The 18,923-nt window shown below is 43.3% G+C and overlaps 1 protein-coding gene across 2 annotated transcripts in view; it reads left to right on the top strand.

Moving 5' to 3' along the window:
• The window catches only part of FAM167A (family with sequence similarity 167 member A), a 45,952-nt gene extending 27,865 nt beyond the window's left edge, over window positions 1–18,087 (top strand). For both annotated transcript variants that reach the window (XM_075200480.1, XM_075200479.1), the window contains exons 2-3: window positions 7,642–8,161; window positions 17,386–18,087. In XM_075200480.1, coding sequence (XP_075056581.1) covers window positions 7,796–8,161; window positions 17,386–17,649 — 630 coding nt within the window. In that variant the 5' untranslated portion in view covers window positions 7,642–7,795 and the 3' untranslated portion in view covers window positions 17,650–18,087. The remainder of the gene's footprint in view (window positions 1–7,641; window positions 8,162–17,385) is intronic.
• Window positions 18,088–18,923: the final 836 nt, after the last annotated feature.

Raw genomic sequence — 18,923 nt, 5'->3', positions numbered from 1 at the left:
AAACAAATCCAAACCCAAAACCTCAAGCAAATCCGAATCCAAAACACAAAACATGAGACACCAAAAGTGGCCGGTGCACATCCCTAATTTAAATATATTTGGGGGTAAAATGTAAAAAAGTTCCCTGACCCCTGCTCTAAAGCATTTATTTTGTTTGTTATTATTGACAAACAGATGGGACAGGGACTGAGGTGAATGACAAATATTCTCTGTTAAGCGCTGCAGAATTGGTAGCGCTATATAAATAAATGACTATAATAGACTTCAGATATGTATAAAGACGTTACTTGGTCCTGCCCTGTCTTGGGACAGCCTTACTTGGTCATGAAGAGAGAGATTTTCCTCTCAATACTTCTGGTAAATGATCCTCAGCGTTTAGTGTAATTGCTGAATACTGGGAACGATATTTCATTATTACGCTAGTTTCCATGGCGACCTCACCAATGCATTTCTGTTCATTATAAGGCCCAGAGGGAAGTTCTGAGGTAAAACATACAACGTACTGCTCATATTTAGTGTGGGAAATTGATCAGGAATTCAGCTGTAACTGCCACGTCGTAAAATACTATGGGGCCTATTTATGAAACTAAAAAGTGTGTTCAATCCATATTTGCCAGCTCTCCCGGAATGTCCGGGTAGGTCTCCCAGACTCCCGGGAGAGCAGGCAAATATCCCGCGTACAGCAACTTGCTTGTCAAATAGCGCGATTTGCAGTGCATCGTGTCATTTGGCCCCGCCCCCGCGACAACGGCAATTTGTCGCAGAGGGCGGGACCAAAATGACCCGATTGACCGCGCCCCGCCCCTCCACCCTCAGGGGCGGGGCTTCTGTGACACAATGGTGTCACCACGCCCCCTCCTACCCCCTGTCACATGACCTCTCCTTTCGGATCCCCCGGAGGAGACATTTGTTGTAAGGTATGATATAGGTTTAGTATAGGCAAAAGACAGACATGTTGGTTAAACACATACTATATTTGTTTTTTGAGGGCAAATCACACTTAGGGGTAGATGTATCAAATCTTCTAAAAAGGAAATGTGGAACTGTTGGACATAGCAACCAAACAAATTCTAGTTATCATTTTTCAGAATGTACTAGATAAATGAAAGCTAGAATCTGATTGGTTGCGCTAAGACTTGGGCTTTCAGTCCCACTAATGTGAGATCAAAAAGAAAATTGTTCAAAATTAGATTTAGGAGTCTATTAACTGGCGGTTAGTGGGACGCAATACCTATCATTGTGAATGGCTGCGTATGCCAACAGATATGCATATTAATGTCAACACTCTGCTGCTTGGAGACAATATTTTTCGGTGTGTCATAAGAAGTCATAATAGTATTTTCCTTGTCATTTCCTTGTGAATCATTCAGCAAAGTCGTTGATGTATTAAGTGATTGTATCTTAATTGGCTGTTTCTATCTCTGTCATAATTCAAAGGAACCTTGAAAACTCCCTAACATTCTTATTTTATTCCCTCCATTGTGCAGAGATAATTCCCACAAGCTGTGAAATGTCTAGACGAGACAGTCTGACTTCCACTGTGATAATAGGCTGAGCCTTCCATTTGTAGAGAGAATTCAGGGTCTTCGAACTGTCCCAGGTATCCTTATTGTAAAGCAGAAACTTGATCAGGCAGACAGAGCTTTTATGATGGGACAAATAGAGCCTGGCCTGGTACTAACCTTACAGCAGATGCCTATCATGTTAACCCTTCAGAGCCAGAGAAATAATGGCTCCACATTATTGTCAGATGTAGCACAGAATCAGCGGCACAGTTCTGTACCGGCGGGTGGGACTGTATCCTGCCGGGGGGGGGGCTCAGAGATGAGCCGTCAGCTGCAACAACACTGCCACGTCCCTAGAAGGCTACCTAGCTCTGTAAAGCACTAGGCTGCCCCTTAGATACTTCATGTGGCCGGTTCCGCCGTTCTGGACGCTCACGAGTGCCACGGCCATCTTGATATGAGCTCTGGCACCGGGAGGGTTAAAACCAGGCCCCGGAGGGGTTAATTTGCCAGCGCCGCATGTATACGGCAAGTAATACCCGGCACCGCAGCTTTGAATGGGTTAGCAAAATTGTATATTAAACATACTTGCCAACTTTTCCTTGTTGGCTTCAGGGAAATCCCGGGGGTGGGGCCTCCCAGAAAATGCGGGAGTCTTCCGGACATTCCGGGAGAGTAGGCAACTATGTGTTAAAGAAAAGCAGCTAATGAATCTCTAGAGACTGAAGTGTCTTTTACATTTCTGTCTCCATTACTGAAGTCATGTTGTCTTACCTGTCAGTCTTTGATTACATCTTGGTCTCCATGAAAATGGCCACCTCCATAGGCATCAATACATGGACATAGGACACAATTTCTGAACTGTGTCATCATGCCACAGATGGCGAAACCAACCACGTCTTGTACTGGCTCAGCATCAGGGAGAATGTCAGACTCTTCAGGGAGTGAGGGAGATCACCCCTATTTCAGGGAGTCTCCCTGACATTCAGGGAGAGTTGGCAAGTATGTTTTTAAATGGGGTTATTTAATAAATGAATATACGTGGCAAGGCAGGCCCAGTCGGTCCCCAGTAACACGGCACAGTGGCATAGGAGGTCCATCCGGTCACCCCTCTTTGTGAGACGGGGTCACGTGACACGAGCATTCCGCTATATTGGGTATAGAACACAGTAGTTTAGCTCTCGTTCCTTACTGGAAATCAGTGCTTAAGATAATAAAGACACAGACAATGGCATAGAAAATAAAATACAAATGTGCTTTGCTTTGATTTATTGCAGTCACTCACTTGAACAAACACCACGTGTAGTCCTGTAGGAAACGTTTGTTCTGTTGCTTTACCTCACGCTCAGAACAAGAAACCTCAGCAAACAGATATTGTCCTCTTTCCGGATTAGTGATCAGTAACAGCACGGGAGGATGGCCTGTGAGGTAAATGAGGGAGTGGAGGAGGTGGATCGTATAGAAACTACCTGCACCCGAGCTCAGAATCCATCATAAAGATTTAGCACACTACGGCACGCCTGCGCTAGCGAGACGCACCAGTACTATGGTGCTGTTTATTTCCCAGCATGCAACTCAGCGATACAGTGACAATACCAGCACGTCATGACATATTTCCTGTAAACAGGAAATGTGCTTTATTTTATGTCAGGTTAATTCAATTTTTCTTATGTATTATTTTTTTTTAAATCCTCAGTAAAACAACAATAACACGGGTCATTTGCACAGAAAGCAACGGGGGAAATGCACCATCTCTGCTTTTAATAAGCACAGATAAATGAAATAGCGAATTGGTAAAAAAAACATGGAATATCGCCATATTAGGAATCGCTGTCCTGACTTTTAGCCATGCTAAGAATGTAAAGCATGAGATGTATTGAGCAAGGGTTTTGCAAACCGCCGGCAACAGCGCCAGTAAAAAAGCTTGTTCAGTGTGTGGCTGTTTGAGCATACTTACGCCAACTCTCCCGAAATGTCCGGGAGACTCCCGTATTTTGCGAGGGACTCCCGGGCGAGTGTGGCAATCTCCCTGATCGGCAAAATTCGGTTTAAACGCCGCGATTCACCCGGAATCGCGGCGTTTGGCCCCGCCCCCGCTGTAAAATGACGCGATTTGCGTCATCACGCCAAGGGGCGGGCCAAAATGACGCAATCTCGGCGCCCCGCCCCCTGTACGCCCACGTCCCAGTCGGCATCTCCCGGAAGCCAGAAAACAAATGTTGGCCAGTATGTGTTTGAGCCATTCATAAGATAGGAGGAGGCACCATTAACTTATCAATAATGGGGCAAGAATTATTTATCCAGTAAGGTGGCAAAATGAATTTATAAGGAACTTATGGGGGCAAGATTGTTTGACTGCTAATGGGGCAATATTTAATTATGAAGGGAACCTTTATACTGCACACTTGTGGTACAACTGTAGTGTAGTCAGTACATTTAGCATAGTTGCCAACCTCTGAAGATTGGTCTCTGGGAGTCTGGTGTGAAGGAGGGCGGGAGGGGGCGGACCTGCGCAAATTGCGTCATTTTGTCCCCACCCCCTGTGGTATAATGATGCAAATGTGTAATTTTACAACAGACGGGCCAAAATGATGCAAATTACAGGAGAATCGCATCATGGAGGCTTGAAATCAGCCCATTTCACTTGGAAGTGGGCAGATGCGGGAGAATTGTCAGCTCTCCTGGGAGTCCGAGAGTCCTACCCGGATTTCGGGAGTCTCCCGGACATTCCGGGAGAGTTGGCAAGTATGACATTTAGTCACAATGGGCCTGATTCATTAAGGAAAGGAAAGTAAATAAGAGGATTAACTTTGTACCTGGGCAAAACCATGTCGCATTGGAGGGGGAGGTAAATTTAAAATGCGGGAATAGATTTATAGTTGGGATAGGGCATTTCCTAGATCATCTCTACATTTCAGTGTAAAAATAAAGCTATCAAGTATTTGTGCGTTACATGAAAAAACAGCCAGTATTTACCTTATGTACAAAATAATAAACTAATTTGCACCCCTTGTATTGTAACATGGTTTTGTCCAGGAGAAAACTTACTCCTTTTTTTGCCTTACTCTCCTTAAGGATTCAGGCCCAAGGTATCTAGAGCGTAACAAACAAGAGCAGGTTCATTCAGGTTTTTGAACATACAGGGCCTGATTCATGGTCAGATGCATCCTAAACGCAACTTGCATTTTAAAAACAAGCATAACCATTGTAAAAAGACCCAAAACAGGCATTGCGTCACTGGGGCGGGGCCTAAATTTGCGCAATTTGCGAAGCCCCGCCCCCTCTGTCCATATACCCTTCGTGCCCTTCAGGAACTCCCAGACCCGGCCAACATAAGGTTGGCAAGTATGCGCAAGACACGCTACGTAAATGGACTTGCGTCCAAATGTGAATCGAGGTCCATAGTCGGTACAGACTGCGACATTCTGACAGACAGAAGCCCTTCTAATTTGTGCACACATGTCAATGATCAAATTAGATGATCTCCAAAACAGGGCTTTAATCATAGTTGCCAACCTTTAGCGATTGGCATCCGGGAATCTCGGTGTATAGCGTTTGCGTCATTTTAGCACGGGGAGGGGGGGGGGGTGGGCCAAAATGATGGGATTCCCGGGAATTGCATCATGGAGGCTTCAGAAGTGGGCAGGTGCCGGAGAATTGTCAGCTCTCCCGGGAGTCCGGGAGACCTACCCGGAATTCGGAAGTCTTCCAGGTATTCCAGGAGAGTTGGCAAGTATGGCTTTAATGCACAAGCTCCAGTCTCAGGAACAGATCAACTGGCACCCCCCGGCCCCATCACTTCCTGGCTCTGTAGCCACCAACAACCCAGACAACGGCAGTGGTCCCTCCACTGTCACTAATCCTCATTAGCCTATGTGTGTTTGGCTGTCTTTTCATCACATCATGCTCTGTATAGACATTTTATGAAACACTCACAGTAACAAACTGCTGCCAAACTTAAATTTTCTCTCCTTGTGTAACTAAGATTCTACATAAGTAATAATTAATTTACTAACACTGTTACATGCGTGAGAGCTCTTTCCAGTAGTATCGTTCTAGCGCTTTACAGTGTCTCGTGCAGATGGGACCTCTCACTGCAACCTCAAACAGCTTGTGGTAATGAAACCGCAGCGTTCACATCCTATACAGTACTGTCAGCTGCAAAACCTCCTACATATGGAGCCTCACAGAAATCTATGTGCAGTGTGCTTTTATGTAAATGCAATGCAGGCTCCCTAGGAACAGTAACAAAATCAATAGTTTTGTCTAATACATTTAAGGGTAGCGTGGGTTCCTCTCACCATCCATAGACATACTAGTCAACTTTGCTAGCTTCAGGCTTAACTGGCTCTAGTATATATGTTTGTGTGTCTGTGATAGGGGAATTAGATTGCAAGCTCTACTGGTGCAGGAACTGACATGCCTGAGTAAAATGCTCTGTACTAATAAAGGGATAATAGTCATTTTTTGTGTGTTCTAATATATCAGTGTTGAATCCACAGCGTTCTATTGATCTGAATGTATGTCAGCTTTCCTTCACCATTCCTGTATTGCAGGTCTTATTCCCCGAACATTGTATGCTAAGGGTTTATAAATAACGTAAGTGTCACATTACACTGAGTAAACAAAACTATAAAACAATTTCAAATTCATTTAAAATGTTCCAGATCTCAACGGTGTGAGTTAATGATTATCATAAAAGCATCGCTTGTACATTTTCTCAGAAAATATAATTTCCTACTCAAGCTATGACACTAATCAAAGAAACCTACAGCTAGCATATAGTGAAATGAAACTTAAACAGAAAAATACATTTATTTATAGGTAAACGGTATTGTTCTGTCTTGCCCAAACTTTCTACTGCAGCTTTCTTAGCAAGTTAAGTGTAATGGGGTATTTTCTACAGCTCCATCAGTCAGTTATTAGATTCCTTTACACTATGCTCAACGTGATGCTTATTTAGAACAATGAGCTCAAATTTCAAACCATAGCCACTTATTCCACTTCTATGTTTCCATTATGACCCTGTGTTCCTATGAAACTTGTACTCTCTGCAGGATATTCCTGTTACCTAGGAGACTGCGGCCATCATACCTCTCAGACTTTAGCATTGAGCGATGCAAACTCCACATTGTTAGCAAAGGAATGTTTTTCTTTTCAATTTTTGTTATTGTAGCTATTGCCCATTATTTATAAAGCACCAACATTTTATGCAGTGTTCATATATATTGTTTTTAATTATAGCAACTACTGGTCTAGTATCTTGAATATTTATTAATTATTGTTATTTTTAATATTATATTCAGGTTAATGTGATAATCATCATCATCATCACTGTTTATTTATATAGCAGCACTAATTCCGCAGCTCTGTACAGAGAACTCACTCACATCAGTCCCTGCCCCATTGGAGCTTACAGTCTAAATTTCCTAACACACACAAACAGACAGGCAGAATAGGGTCAATTTGTTAGCAGCCAATTAACCTACCATTATGTTTTTGGAGTGTGGGAGGAAACCGGAGCACCCAGAGGAAACCCACGCAAACATGGGGAGAACATACAAACTCCACACAGATAAGGCCATGGTCAGGAATTGAACTCATGACCCCAGTGCTGTAAGGCACAAGTGCTAACCACTGAGCCACCGTGCTGCCCATATTCATGTAACAAACAATCTTAATCTACAATGACCAGGTTCCTAGAGATGTTATACTGTGGCTCTACTGCAGTGGATCCCAAACTTTCTCAGTTTGAGGCACCTTTAGGGTCTCCGTAATTTTTTCAAGGCACCCCATAACCAAAATAATTACCAAGTAGCCCCCTGCCTTGCTTACCCAGTTTACCACCGGCCCTGGCTGCGATACCCTTGTGAGATCTCCTTAGTACCCCAGGGAGCCACGGTGCACTGTTTGTGAACCGCTAGTCTACTGATTGTGGCCTTCAAGGTGTTGGACCCGTAGTGTGTTTGGAGACCTTTGGCCTTTCCAATTCCTGTTCTTGCTTTTAACATAACTCCTTGAAGCAAGAAGATCTTCCTGGATTTTTTCCGAACTACTAATTATTGTTTTGTTATCTGTGTGATTCTTTTATTTTGCTAAACTTTAATTACATCACTAAATATTTTTGTTATTTCAGATGCAGCAATCAAACGGATAAGTAAGCAACAATCCAGGTAGAGACAGGAAAAGAAGATATATCGATTGTTCATCCGGCTGAGACAAGTTTGGCGGACGATCCCAGCCCGCATGAAGTTTTTCTATCATAACCGATCTTCGTGAGGCTCTCCATCATGTCGTTACCAAAGATACAAATCGAGGAGGCGGAAGATGAAACAGAAGATAACTCCACTCCGCCAACAGATGACCATCTGCGAAACCTGAAGGCCCTCACTGAGAAGTTGAGATTGCAAACTCGGAGGCCGTCCTACTTAGAATGGAGAGCAAAGCTTGAGGACCAGCCCTGGAAGAGCCCCAACCCCCTGGATGAACAAGAGGTGCAGGAACACCACCAGGCTGACGAGGGGACAGACCCCACCATCGAGAGGGAACAGGTCCAGAAAAACACGACGGACCCCAAAGAGACCGCGCTTTCATCAGGGAAAATTCACGGCTTTGATAGCATCGATGAGGCACTAAATTGGCTCAGGAAGGAGCTGGTAAGTGGGTCTCTATTCCTATGTTATTGATATATGCTGCAGAAAATCTGCTACGTGTGCATCCTAAGATTGATTTTCATTCTTCCAAGGAGGAAGCAGATGCATTAACTACAAAGGGCATTATGTTTCTATTGTACCTAATCCATGGCACATGCTTTATATATCAGTTTACTCTCATGTAAATATTCCATGATATTGATCTGTACAATGAACTTTTTAACCCATCTCCAGTGTATGTCACGTGGAAATATTCTCTGATTACCTTTTTTTTCCACTGGGTGATTCTAGCAAAGAACATTTCTTCTCTTGTATTTCTCTATGTACGGTTTTGTAAACAGCCTTAGTCAGTTTGAGACAGGAGCGATACGGAGGTTACCACCATGAATATAATTTGTGCATAGATAGTTTATAATATAATGCAATGCAAAGATCAAAATACACAGTGTATAATATTATTACATTTTATTTATAGAGTGGTATATTTTTTAGTGCTATGTATTTGTAGACTAATGATAAGAGCATGACAAGCACTTTAACTGGCAAAAAAAAGCTAGACTTAATCACCAGCCATTGAGAATCCTGTGATCAAAAGAGAGAGTGAGTACAATCTAAAGGTAATGGGGGATTAATATTAACAAAGTTCAAACAATTACTATGAGTACTCCTGAGATCTAAGGAGACACCGTCGTTGGTTTTATGCCAGTAGCAACTAGACTGCGGGTTTGTAGAAGTGGAGATGTTGCCTATAGCAACCAATCAGATTCTAGCTGTCAGTTTGTAGAATGTGCTAAATAAATGATAACTAGAATCTGATTGGTTGCCATAGGCAACATCTCCTCAGTTACAAACCCGCAGTTTAGTAAATATACCCTCAGGTCTTTTACAGATACTCTGGGGAGATTCATAATAACTATATCAGAAAGATGGGGAAAAAAAGTGGTGTCACACAAGCTGTTGTCATTTATAAGGTAAACAATCAGGTAAGAAGCTCTATAAAATTATATATATATATATATATATATATATATATATATATATATATATATATATATATATATATGAGCAGTTTCTGAGCAGCGGCTCAATCTCTTTAGACAGCTGCAGGTTTTTTTTTCTGATCCTAAGTGCTGCTTACAGAAAACCAGCTCGTGTAACACCATATATGCAAAAGACATTTAATTTTAATAGGAAAGTATCTAAAAAATTAAAGCAAAAAGCTTTTTCTTCCTGGTGGAAATAGCTGAGAAAAACTTTTTATGTCAAATCCCAAAGGTGCAACTGCAGCGTTATGCAGATCAGGGGGTATATTTACTAAAGTGCGGGTTTGAAAAAGTGGAGATGTTGCCTATAGCAACCAATTAGATTCCAGCTGTCATTTTGTAGAATGTACTAAATAAATGAGAACTAGAATCTGATTGGTTGCTATAGGCAACATCTCCACTTTTTCAAACCCACAGTTTAGTAAATCTAGCCCCAGGTCAGTTTTAGTGGACTCCAGTATTACAGTCTATTAAGCATTATCTATATTTCCCATGAGTAACTAACCCAATGTTACCATTATTATTACCATTTATTTATATAGCGGCACTAATTCCGCAGCGCTGTACAGAGAACTCACTCACATCAGTCCCTGCCCCATTGGAGCTTACAGTCTAAATTCCCTAACATATACACACACACACTAACATAATTTTCAATAAAGAAAAATCATCCCCCCACAATACAGAACACAGCTTATTATATACATTCACTACTACTTGAATATGGGCGGTTTTGGACCCGGTTCTACCACCGAACACTCCCCAATTATAATCAACCATCATCATCATCATCATTTATATAGCGCTACTAATTCCGCAACGCTGTACAGAGAACTTATTCACATCAGTCCCTGCCCCATTGGAGCTTACAGTCTAAATTCCCTAATATACACACATACAGCAGATAGGGAGAGACTAGGGTCAATTTTGATAGCAGCCAATTAACCTACCAGTATGTTTTTGGAGTGTGGGAGGAAACCGGAGCACCCGGAAGAAACCCACGCAAACACAGGGAGAACATACAAACTCCACACAGATAAGGCCATGGTCGGGGAAATGAACTCATGACCCCAGTGCTGTGAGGCAGAAGTGCTAACCACTGAGCCATCGTGCTGCCCTAAGGAACTATAGAACCAGTGTGAAATAATTGTTTTCACTGATTTATATATGCTGAATATAGAATCAAGCTGGGTACACACCTATGCAATTATTGCGCAGATCCCATGAAAAACTACCGTATGGTCAGATATCGCATCAGTGTGTACACTCCCACGAAATTGTACCAAAACACATCACATCTGCTGATTTGGTGCTATAAAATTTTTAAAAATCACGATCAGCAATGGAACGATGCTGGGGAAATGTGGAAGTGTGTACGCACTCACCACCAGCCGCGATATCTGCAGAGTGTACAGAGTAACCATCTTTTCAGCAGATGGTTATGACAGATGAAGAGCACAGATCTGACAGTATATTGTGTAGGTGTGTACACATGAATCGGCATGTTCACCGGGACTTTCAGTCGTTGGTAAAATCGTTACAGAAGACACATCTGAAGTAAAATTATATCATACTTGCCAACTTTTTGGCGTTGGCGTCCGGGAGCCTCCCTGCGGGAGGTGACGTAGTGACGCAAACGCGTCATTGTACAGCGGGGGGGCGGGGCCAAATGCCGCGATTTCTGGAGAATCACGGCATTTTGGCCCTAATTCTGCCCATTTCACCAGGAAGTGGGCAGATGCGTGAGATTGCCAAACTCTCCCGGGAGTCCGTGACACTCACCCGAAATGCGGGAGTCTTCCGGACATTCCAGGAGAGTTGGCAAGTATGAATTACATAGGTGTGTACCCAGCTTTACTGTGCACTGTGGTTAAATTTTTTCCACCCCAGTAATTTTCTACAGACTTTATATAAATCTGTAAAAAATTTAATCTAATAAATATGTCCTTGCCTTGATAGCCTTTGACTCGCATATCTAGCTGGTCACTGACATAACATGCTGGGGCTTGTAGTTCTACTGTAGCTACTTCATATCTACTTGATATAGAAAGCAAACCATGCCTCCAGTCCCCTCTTTTAAATATTGTTGACAATTGTTTTGACTGCAGTCAGACGTACCTAAAAATACTCAAAAGCAAGATTAGTCGTTGGATGGTGGGAGGAAGCTGAATCACACAGAGGATTCCCATGCACACACGGGGAGGATATACAAACTCCACACAGATAGGTCTCTGCTTGGTATCAAGCCCATGATCCCAGTTCTGTACGGCAGCCATGCTAGCCACTGTGCCACCTTGCTGGCTATTTAGACCTTAACCCACATCAAGAGTGCAGTTTAAAATTAGTAAATTGCTAGATGGTAAGGCCCATTATGAATGTCGTAGAGAACTTTACTGAATCAAGTCCACTGGAAGCGTCTATTACCTGCTGTGTGTCTCCTACTGATAGTAGTTCTAAGGTGCTATTAATAATGCAAACAAAGGAAAAATTACTTTAGAGGTCGTTAAGATAATTAACGATGAAAGGACCCTGCTCTATAGAGTGTGACCGGAGGTTAGACTGTGCGACCGGAGGTTAGACTGTGTAACCAGCTGTTTGTTTTATAATGGCAATTATATTGGTTTTGGAGTAGCGAACCAATATTAATTCACGGCAGTGTAGAAATAGGAATCTGGGGGTCCAGCTGTTAGCTCTAATTAATAAATATTAAATGAATAAATTAATTAATAAATATTAAAGGTTTTCTCTATCGGGAGTGCTTTGTGATGATCTCAATTACTGGAATTATTAGGGAACAAATGATCTCAGAGAGCCACCCGGACAATACATGCAAAATATCTGGAGATGAGTTAGATTCATACTTAAACATTCTCTCGGAATGTTCGGGAGACTCCGACATTCCGAGTAGGTCTGCCGGACTCCTGGGGAAGCGTTCCATTCTCTAACACCCCGCCCACTCCATGACACCGGAAATAGCGGCAACTTGGCCCTGCCCGCTGCGCCAAAATGACGCGGTCACAGAGGCATGGCCAAAATGAAACAATTTGCGGCGATAAACACTTGCACAATCTATAGAACATTAAGAGGCCTATTTATTAATAATCAGCTATAGGGCTGGTGTTCTACTGTTGCTTATCGCAGCGATAGAGACCCTCCTATCGCCTTATTTTATCAATGAAACCTCTCCAAAGCAGTCCGGTGATACTCGGCTGCCTCAGCAATACTGACCAGCAGCGATACGAGTTAACTCACCACTTCACCGGGACAGTATGATGGGATCTGGGCAAGGATAGTAACATAATAACACATGAAAATACACTTTACTTAAATTAATAAAGCATTTTTTCACCTATCATATCCTGCTGTCACTAGATGGCGATAGGAGGATTGCGCCGTTGTCCTTTTATCATGACGGTAGCCTTATAATAAGTAGATCCTCAAAGAGTTTGGTCTTAGAAAACATTCACAACAAACTTTTGCTTTAATTACTGTATTTTGCATTAGACCAGTGAAAGTAAATGTCCACATTTCTTAACATGAAAAAGATCCCTGAAACCCCAACTGTTGTTGGAGTCCGTCAGACACCTCAGTGTGAAGCATGAACTTGCCACAACACACAGAAGTCTCTTCACTCCTCATTAATGGTGCCAAGTGAGGTAAATTAGTTCTACAAAGCTGTAGTCTCAGGGGTATATTTACTAAACTGCGGGTTTGAAAAAGTGGAGATGTTGCCTATGGCAACCAATCAGATCCTAGCTGTCATTTATTTAGTGCATTCTACAAAATGACAGCTAGAATCTGATTGCTATAGGCAACATCTCCACTTTTTCAAACCCGCAGTTTAGTAAATCTAGCCCTCAGTCTGAGCAGGAGAGGAGCATCGCGTCCTGCAGAATTTAGGCCACAAAATGTAGCATGTGTTGTCAACAATATTTAACCACAATGTTTCCGGTCATACCCCAAGGAAAACCTCACAGTAGAATGTACTGACCGTCCTCACGCCAGCTCTATCCATAGAATAGAAAATGTCACAAAATCCAAGTTCACAAATGCAGTGCGGAATGGTGACGTCAAAGCGGAAATCAAAGATTGTATCATCAGGAACTCCCACATCCGCTAACCGGTCTGTTGTGCTGCAAAGGTGTCAGAACACATAGTGCATTGCAGGTTGCTGCTTATGGGGCTGCGTGCCCGTGCTGACCCCTGTCCACCGCTGAAAGCACCTACAATGGGCACGTGAGCATCAGAATTGGACCATGGAGCAATGGAAGAAGGTAGCCTGGTCTGATGAATCAAGTTTTATTTTATATCATGTAGACGGCCAGGTGAATGTGCTTCATTTATCTGGGGAAGAGGTGACACCAGGATGCACTATGGGAAGAAGGAAAGCCGGCGGAGGCAGCGTAATGCTATGGGCAATGTTCTGTTGGAAAACCTTGGGTTCTGGCATTCATGTGGATGTTGTTTGACACGTACCATCTACCTAAACTTCAAGTACACCCTTTCATGGTAACAGTATTCCTTGATCATAGTCTCCTCTTTCAGCAGGATAATGTGCCCTGCAACACTGCAAAAACTGGTTTGAGGAACAAAGTGTTGCCTTGGCCTCCAATTTCCCCATATCTCAATCCGATTGAGCATCTGTGGGATGAGCTGAAAAAACACGTCAGAACCATGGAGGCCCCACCTCACAACGGACTTAAAAGATCTGCTGCTAACATCTTGGTGCCAGATGCCACAGGACACCTTCAGAGGTCTTGTGGAGTCCATGCCTCGACGGGTCAGAGCTGTGTTGGTGGCAGGAGGGGGATCTACACAATATTAGGCAGGTGGTTTTAATGCTGTGGCTGATCGGTGTATAACTTGTACTATATACCAGACTGCTGTACTAGATTTGCACAGATGTCCAAAGAGCTGAGGGGTGTCTTTCCATGTTCCATCTGTGAATATAGGGATAATTCTGCAGCTGCAGCTCTTTGTCTTGTCTCTTGGCACTGAACACCAGACCTTTGTTGCATTGACTGGTATCCGGCACAGGGGAGTAGCTCCGCGTCTGGGTTATCTCTCTTTGTAAATGCAGCGTCTGATGTCAGAGCCGGCATGATCCAAGGAAGTTCTGTTGGAGCACAGGACATGTCAGACCTATAACAAAGAAGCTGAATGTCACATCTTCAGGCCAAGTGGAAAATGTCTTTGGGCTCTGGCCAGAGTGAGGATTTATCTTTTCAATTGAAACCACCACCCACTGAAGGTTTGCCCTTTAAAATAAAGCAGTTTATGACCTGTTCAGATTGTAAAAGCAGAAATAAAGTGCTATGTGGCATGAGAACATTCCCTGAACAGATACGTCTGTGTTGTGTTGTTAAGGAATGTGTGGTGCAGGGGAGGGCTAGCAAATTTACTGCCCAGGGGTAGTAACTCAGGCCAAGGTAGCCCTTTATGGGATTGGCAAAGGGGTTAGATGCCCCCCAGCCCAGCCTGTGGTGCTTCAGGTTTTTTTTGGTACACTTAGGGCCTCAATTAAAGTGAGGGCAAAAATCAGTAAAAGGGTGCAGATTTGCAGCTGGACAAACCATGTGGCACTGCAAGGGGTGCAAACACAATTTTTTTTGGCATGTAGGAAAAACACTTTCTGCATTTGCATATAGCACACATATACTAATTAACTTTACTAGAGAAACCTTCCAGTAACTGCCTTAAGTTAAACTGAAATGTAATGACTAAATTACTTTATTAACATAATTAAATAACTTTTTTATACACTACATTACATGTGGAAATGTTAACAATGGAGTATAATGAATAAATAACTATAATATCAATCACTGTATTAAAGGAACTAAAGGATTTCTTTATACACTACAATATATGCATGACTTATTCCATTGAAATTACATTGCTGGACATGGTCCCGCAAGATGCGCTGATATATGTGGCTGCAAATAACTGTCACAGTTTCCAGACCACCCAGCAGGTCAGATGCTCCAGGTCACCCAGCAGGGCTGCAAATCACTGTCACAGTTTCCAGACCACCCAGCAGGTCTCATGATCCAGGTCACCCAGCAGGTGCACAGGGAGAGTTAACTGTCACAGTTTCTAGAGCAAGGGTCGGCAACCCCCGGCACATGGACCATTTGTGTCTGGCACGCCGAGCTCTGCTGCTGTCAAACTTTAACAGCCGAAGATGGCTTAATTGGAGATCCTGCACATTGTGGAAGGACACAAACCTCTCACACAAAAATCTGTCTGTATATTTTATTCCCCCCACACACATACACAATTCTGCAGGACAACATGGTTTAGCCAAAGTGCAAAATTGCACATTCTAGCTGGATTTACTCCTACCTCTAAATTAGTCCTTAGTACAGAGAAACCTTAGTAGACATCAGACTGCTGTATTAATTTAAAGGGACTGATAACATGAAAAATGTTTGCTTACTGCATCAGTACAGTGGCACAGTGATTAGTGTTGCTACCTCGCCACACGGGGGTGCTGTCTTCTTTCTACCCTAGGGAGTTATCTGCTCACATGGGTCTCCACTAGGTGTTCTCCCATTGGACAAAGACTTGCTTGAATATTCCGTGCTGCAGGATCCTACTCCATTCACTATATAGGGCATCATACACAAGGTGTTTGGTGTGGTGGACACAACTTAGCAGGGCAAAAGTTCATATGGAACTGATAGAAGACACAGACAGACATGAAATGGGAGGTGTGTGCTGGGGATATACAGTATGTCTAGGAGAAAACCTGATTCATCAGTCCAGGCCACCTTCTTCCATTGCTCCATGGTCCAGTTCTGGCGCTCACATGCCCATTGTAGGCGTTTTCGGCGGTGGACATGGATACGCATCGGCACTCTGACTGGTCTGCAGCTACACAGCCCCATATGCAGCAAGCTGGGATGCACTGTGTGTTCTGACACCTTTCTCTCATAGTCAGCATTAACTTTTTAGCAATTTGTGCTACAGTAGCTCTTCTGTGGGATTGGACCACGCACATCAATGAGCCTTGGACGCCATTGGCTCTGTCGCCGGTTCACCAATTGTCCCACTTTTGGTTGGTACTAACCACTGCATACCATACCGAGAACACCCCAAAAGACCTGTCTTTTTGGAGATGCTCTGACCCAGTCGTCTAACCATCACAATTTGACCCTTGTTAAAGTAGCTGAGATTCTTACGCTTGTCCATTTTGACTGTTTCCAACATATCAACTTCACAGGTGCCATTGTAACAAGATAATCTATGTTTCTCACTTCACTTGTCAGTGGTTTTACTGTTGTGGCTGAACAGTGTATGTTGCAGTCGAGAGAAGTGGAGGAAGGGGTCTCTGCTTAAATTTCCTACCCGGCCTGAAGGACTGTAGTCAAGCCCTTGCCAACACATTCTAGCATGCACAGAATGAACTGTTCTGACACCGGCTGCTTAAAACAGCCACCTTTCTGAACAATTTGGTTATCCAGACTTCATTGGTTATAATCAGCTGTCATCCGCACACAGTTATATATGAACATTTTGATTCCATTCAGTGGTTCATATGTTCTGAGAAAAATGAGATACATGAAAGCCTTAAGGAAATTAACCACAAGAAAAGGCTAATGTGTTCTCATTATCTACATTCAGAAATGGGGGTAAAAGAGGTTGGGGCAGCACAGTGGCTCAGTGGTTAGCACTTCTGCCTCACAGCGCTGGGGTCATGAGTTTGATTCCCAACCATGGCCTTATCTGTGAGGAGTTTGTATGTTCTCCCCGTGTTTGCGTGGGTTTCCTCCGGGTGCTCCGGTTTCATCCCACACTCTAAAAACATACTGGTAGGTTAATTGGCTGCTATCAAAATTGACCCTAGTCTCTGTATGTCTGTGTGTGTGTGTGTGTGTTAGGGAATTTAGACTGTAAGCTCCAATGGGGCAGGGACTGATGTGAATGGGTTCTCTGTACAGCGTTGCGGAATTAATAGCGCTATATGATGATGATGATGATGATGGTTGATTATAATTGGGGAGTGTTCGGTGGTAGAATCGGGTCCAAAACCGCCCACATTCAAGTAGTAGTGAATGTATATAATAAGCTGTGTTCTATATTTTCTTTATTTAAAATTATGTTGGTGTGAGCACTGTCATTTTAATTTGCCACTGTTGTGATCCGCTATATACATTTATTGCCTTCTATTTTGTATTTTAGACAGAAATGCGTCTTCAAGACCAGCAGTTGGCGAGACAGCTGATGAGGCTGCGGAGCGACATCAACAAGCTGAAGATCGAGCAGACGTGTCACCTCCATCGGCGCATGCTGAACGACGCCACCTACGAACTGGAGGAAAGGGACGAACTCTCGGACCTCCTCTGTGACTTCCCTATGATGTCTTCGTTTGGCCTTTCTACGCCCCTTAAACTCATCGGGGTCACTAAAATGAACATCAACTCCAGGAGGTTTTCCCTCTGCTAGAATCCTTCGTCCACGTTCCGGAACTAAAACTCGTAAATAACTATAGTATTCTGCTGCCTTATAGTAATACCAGCTAGTCCCTCCACTGAACCCTGAAACCTATTCCAACATATTATATATCAGTGCATGGCCATCAATCTGGACCCGGACAAGACTGGACAATCCAACGTTCATCTCTATCTGACTAGGAGAGAAATTCATGACTACAGCTATAAATAACCATTATAATATACATATCGGACACAGCGGTCCGAGCAGAAGATCGTCTCTTGCTTGGAACAAGTTTTGCAATCTGCTTATGGCTTTGTCAAGGTCCCATGAACTTTCCATATAAATCTCACATAATTCCACCCACAATGTTTTATTTTAGTTTTTATCCTTTAAGCAGCCAGAATCCATAGGGTATTATAGGCAAGCCGAAGTGGTGGTGGAGGTGTGTGTGTGTGTGTGTGTGTGTGTGTGGGGGGGGGGGGGGGGGTTTCCTAGTGCCTGGAAACCCCCCATCCAGGCCTGGGGCACTGTATAATTGAGGTGGCTGGACGCTGCTCCCGCTTCACAAAGCTCTGCTTGAAAAGGGAGAGCTGCGTGCACCTAACAGTAGTGCACGAGCATTGCGCATGTATATTATGAGGATAGGAAGAGTTGGAGAGCAGCCAAGCACTGTCTAAAATTATAGCCACGCCCCCATGCATGCTGGTCACGCCCACTGGTGGCGTGGTGTGGAAACCCCCCTTTACAAATCCTGCGTTTGCCCCTGGGTATCTTCCCCTCTGATGTAAGGTATCAAGTTGTCCGTACCTAAATTAATGTTAAAATGATGTACAAGTCTCTGAAGGGATTCTGTATCTCAGCAATAGTATTAATAATTTTAGGACCAAATTTACAGCTGTACCCCGGCCGGAACCACCCACACCCAAAGATTTCTGCCAGGGATGTTTACTACGAGGCTGGAAAACTAGGGAATACACAGACGATCATTATCAGCGTTTGCCGGTGACACAACTAGAAATCTTGAAACAATCCCATTACTAAGATTGACTCATTTGTTTTGCTTGGTGAAATTGTCATCCACACGGTATGTATGTAGGTTTCACTAACGCGCGAATAAACCTAATATAGGAAACAATACCAAGTATATATGTAAATGTTCCCATACCATGACAGTAGTAAAGATGTCTCAGATTGTGCACTGTCTGTGCCATTTCCCATGATCACAATGCAATGTCTTTATGTCTGACAGAATGTTAGGGGAGTGTATATGACTCACTTGGACA

Source organism: Mixophyes fleayi, chromosome 3, assembly GCF_038048845.1.
Source record: "Mixophyes fleayi isolate aMixFle1 chromosome 3, aMixFle1.hap1, whole genome shotgun sequence".
NCBI lineage: Eukaryota > Metazoa > Chordata > Amphibia > Anura > Limnodynastidae > Mixophyes > Mixophyes fleayi.
Note: the sequence above shows the minus strand (reverse complement) of the source record. Positions and strands in the feature narration are given on the sequence as shown.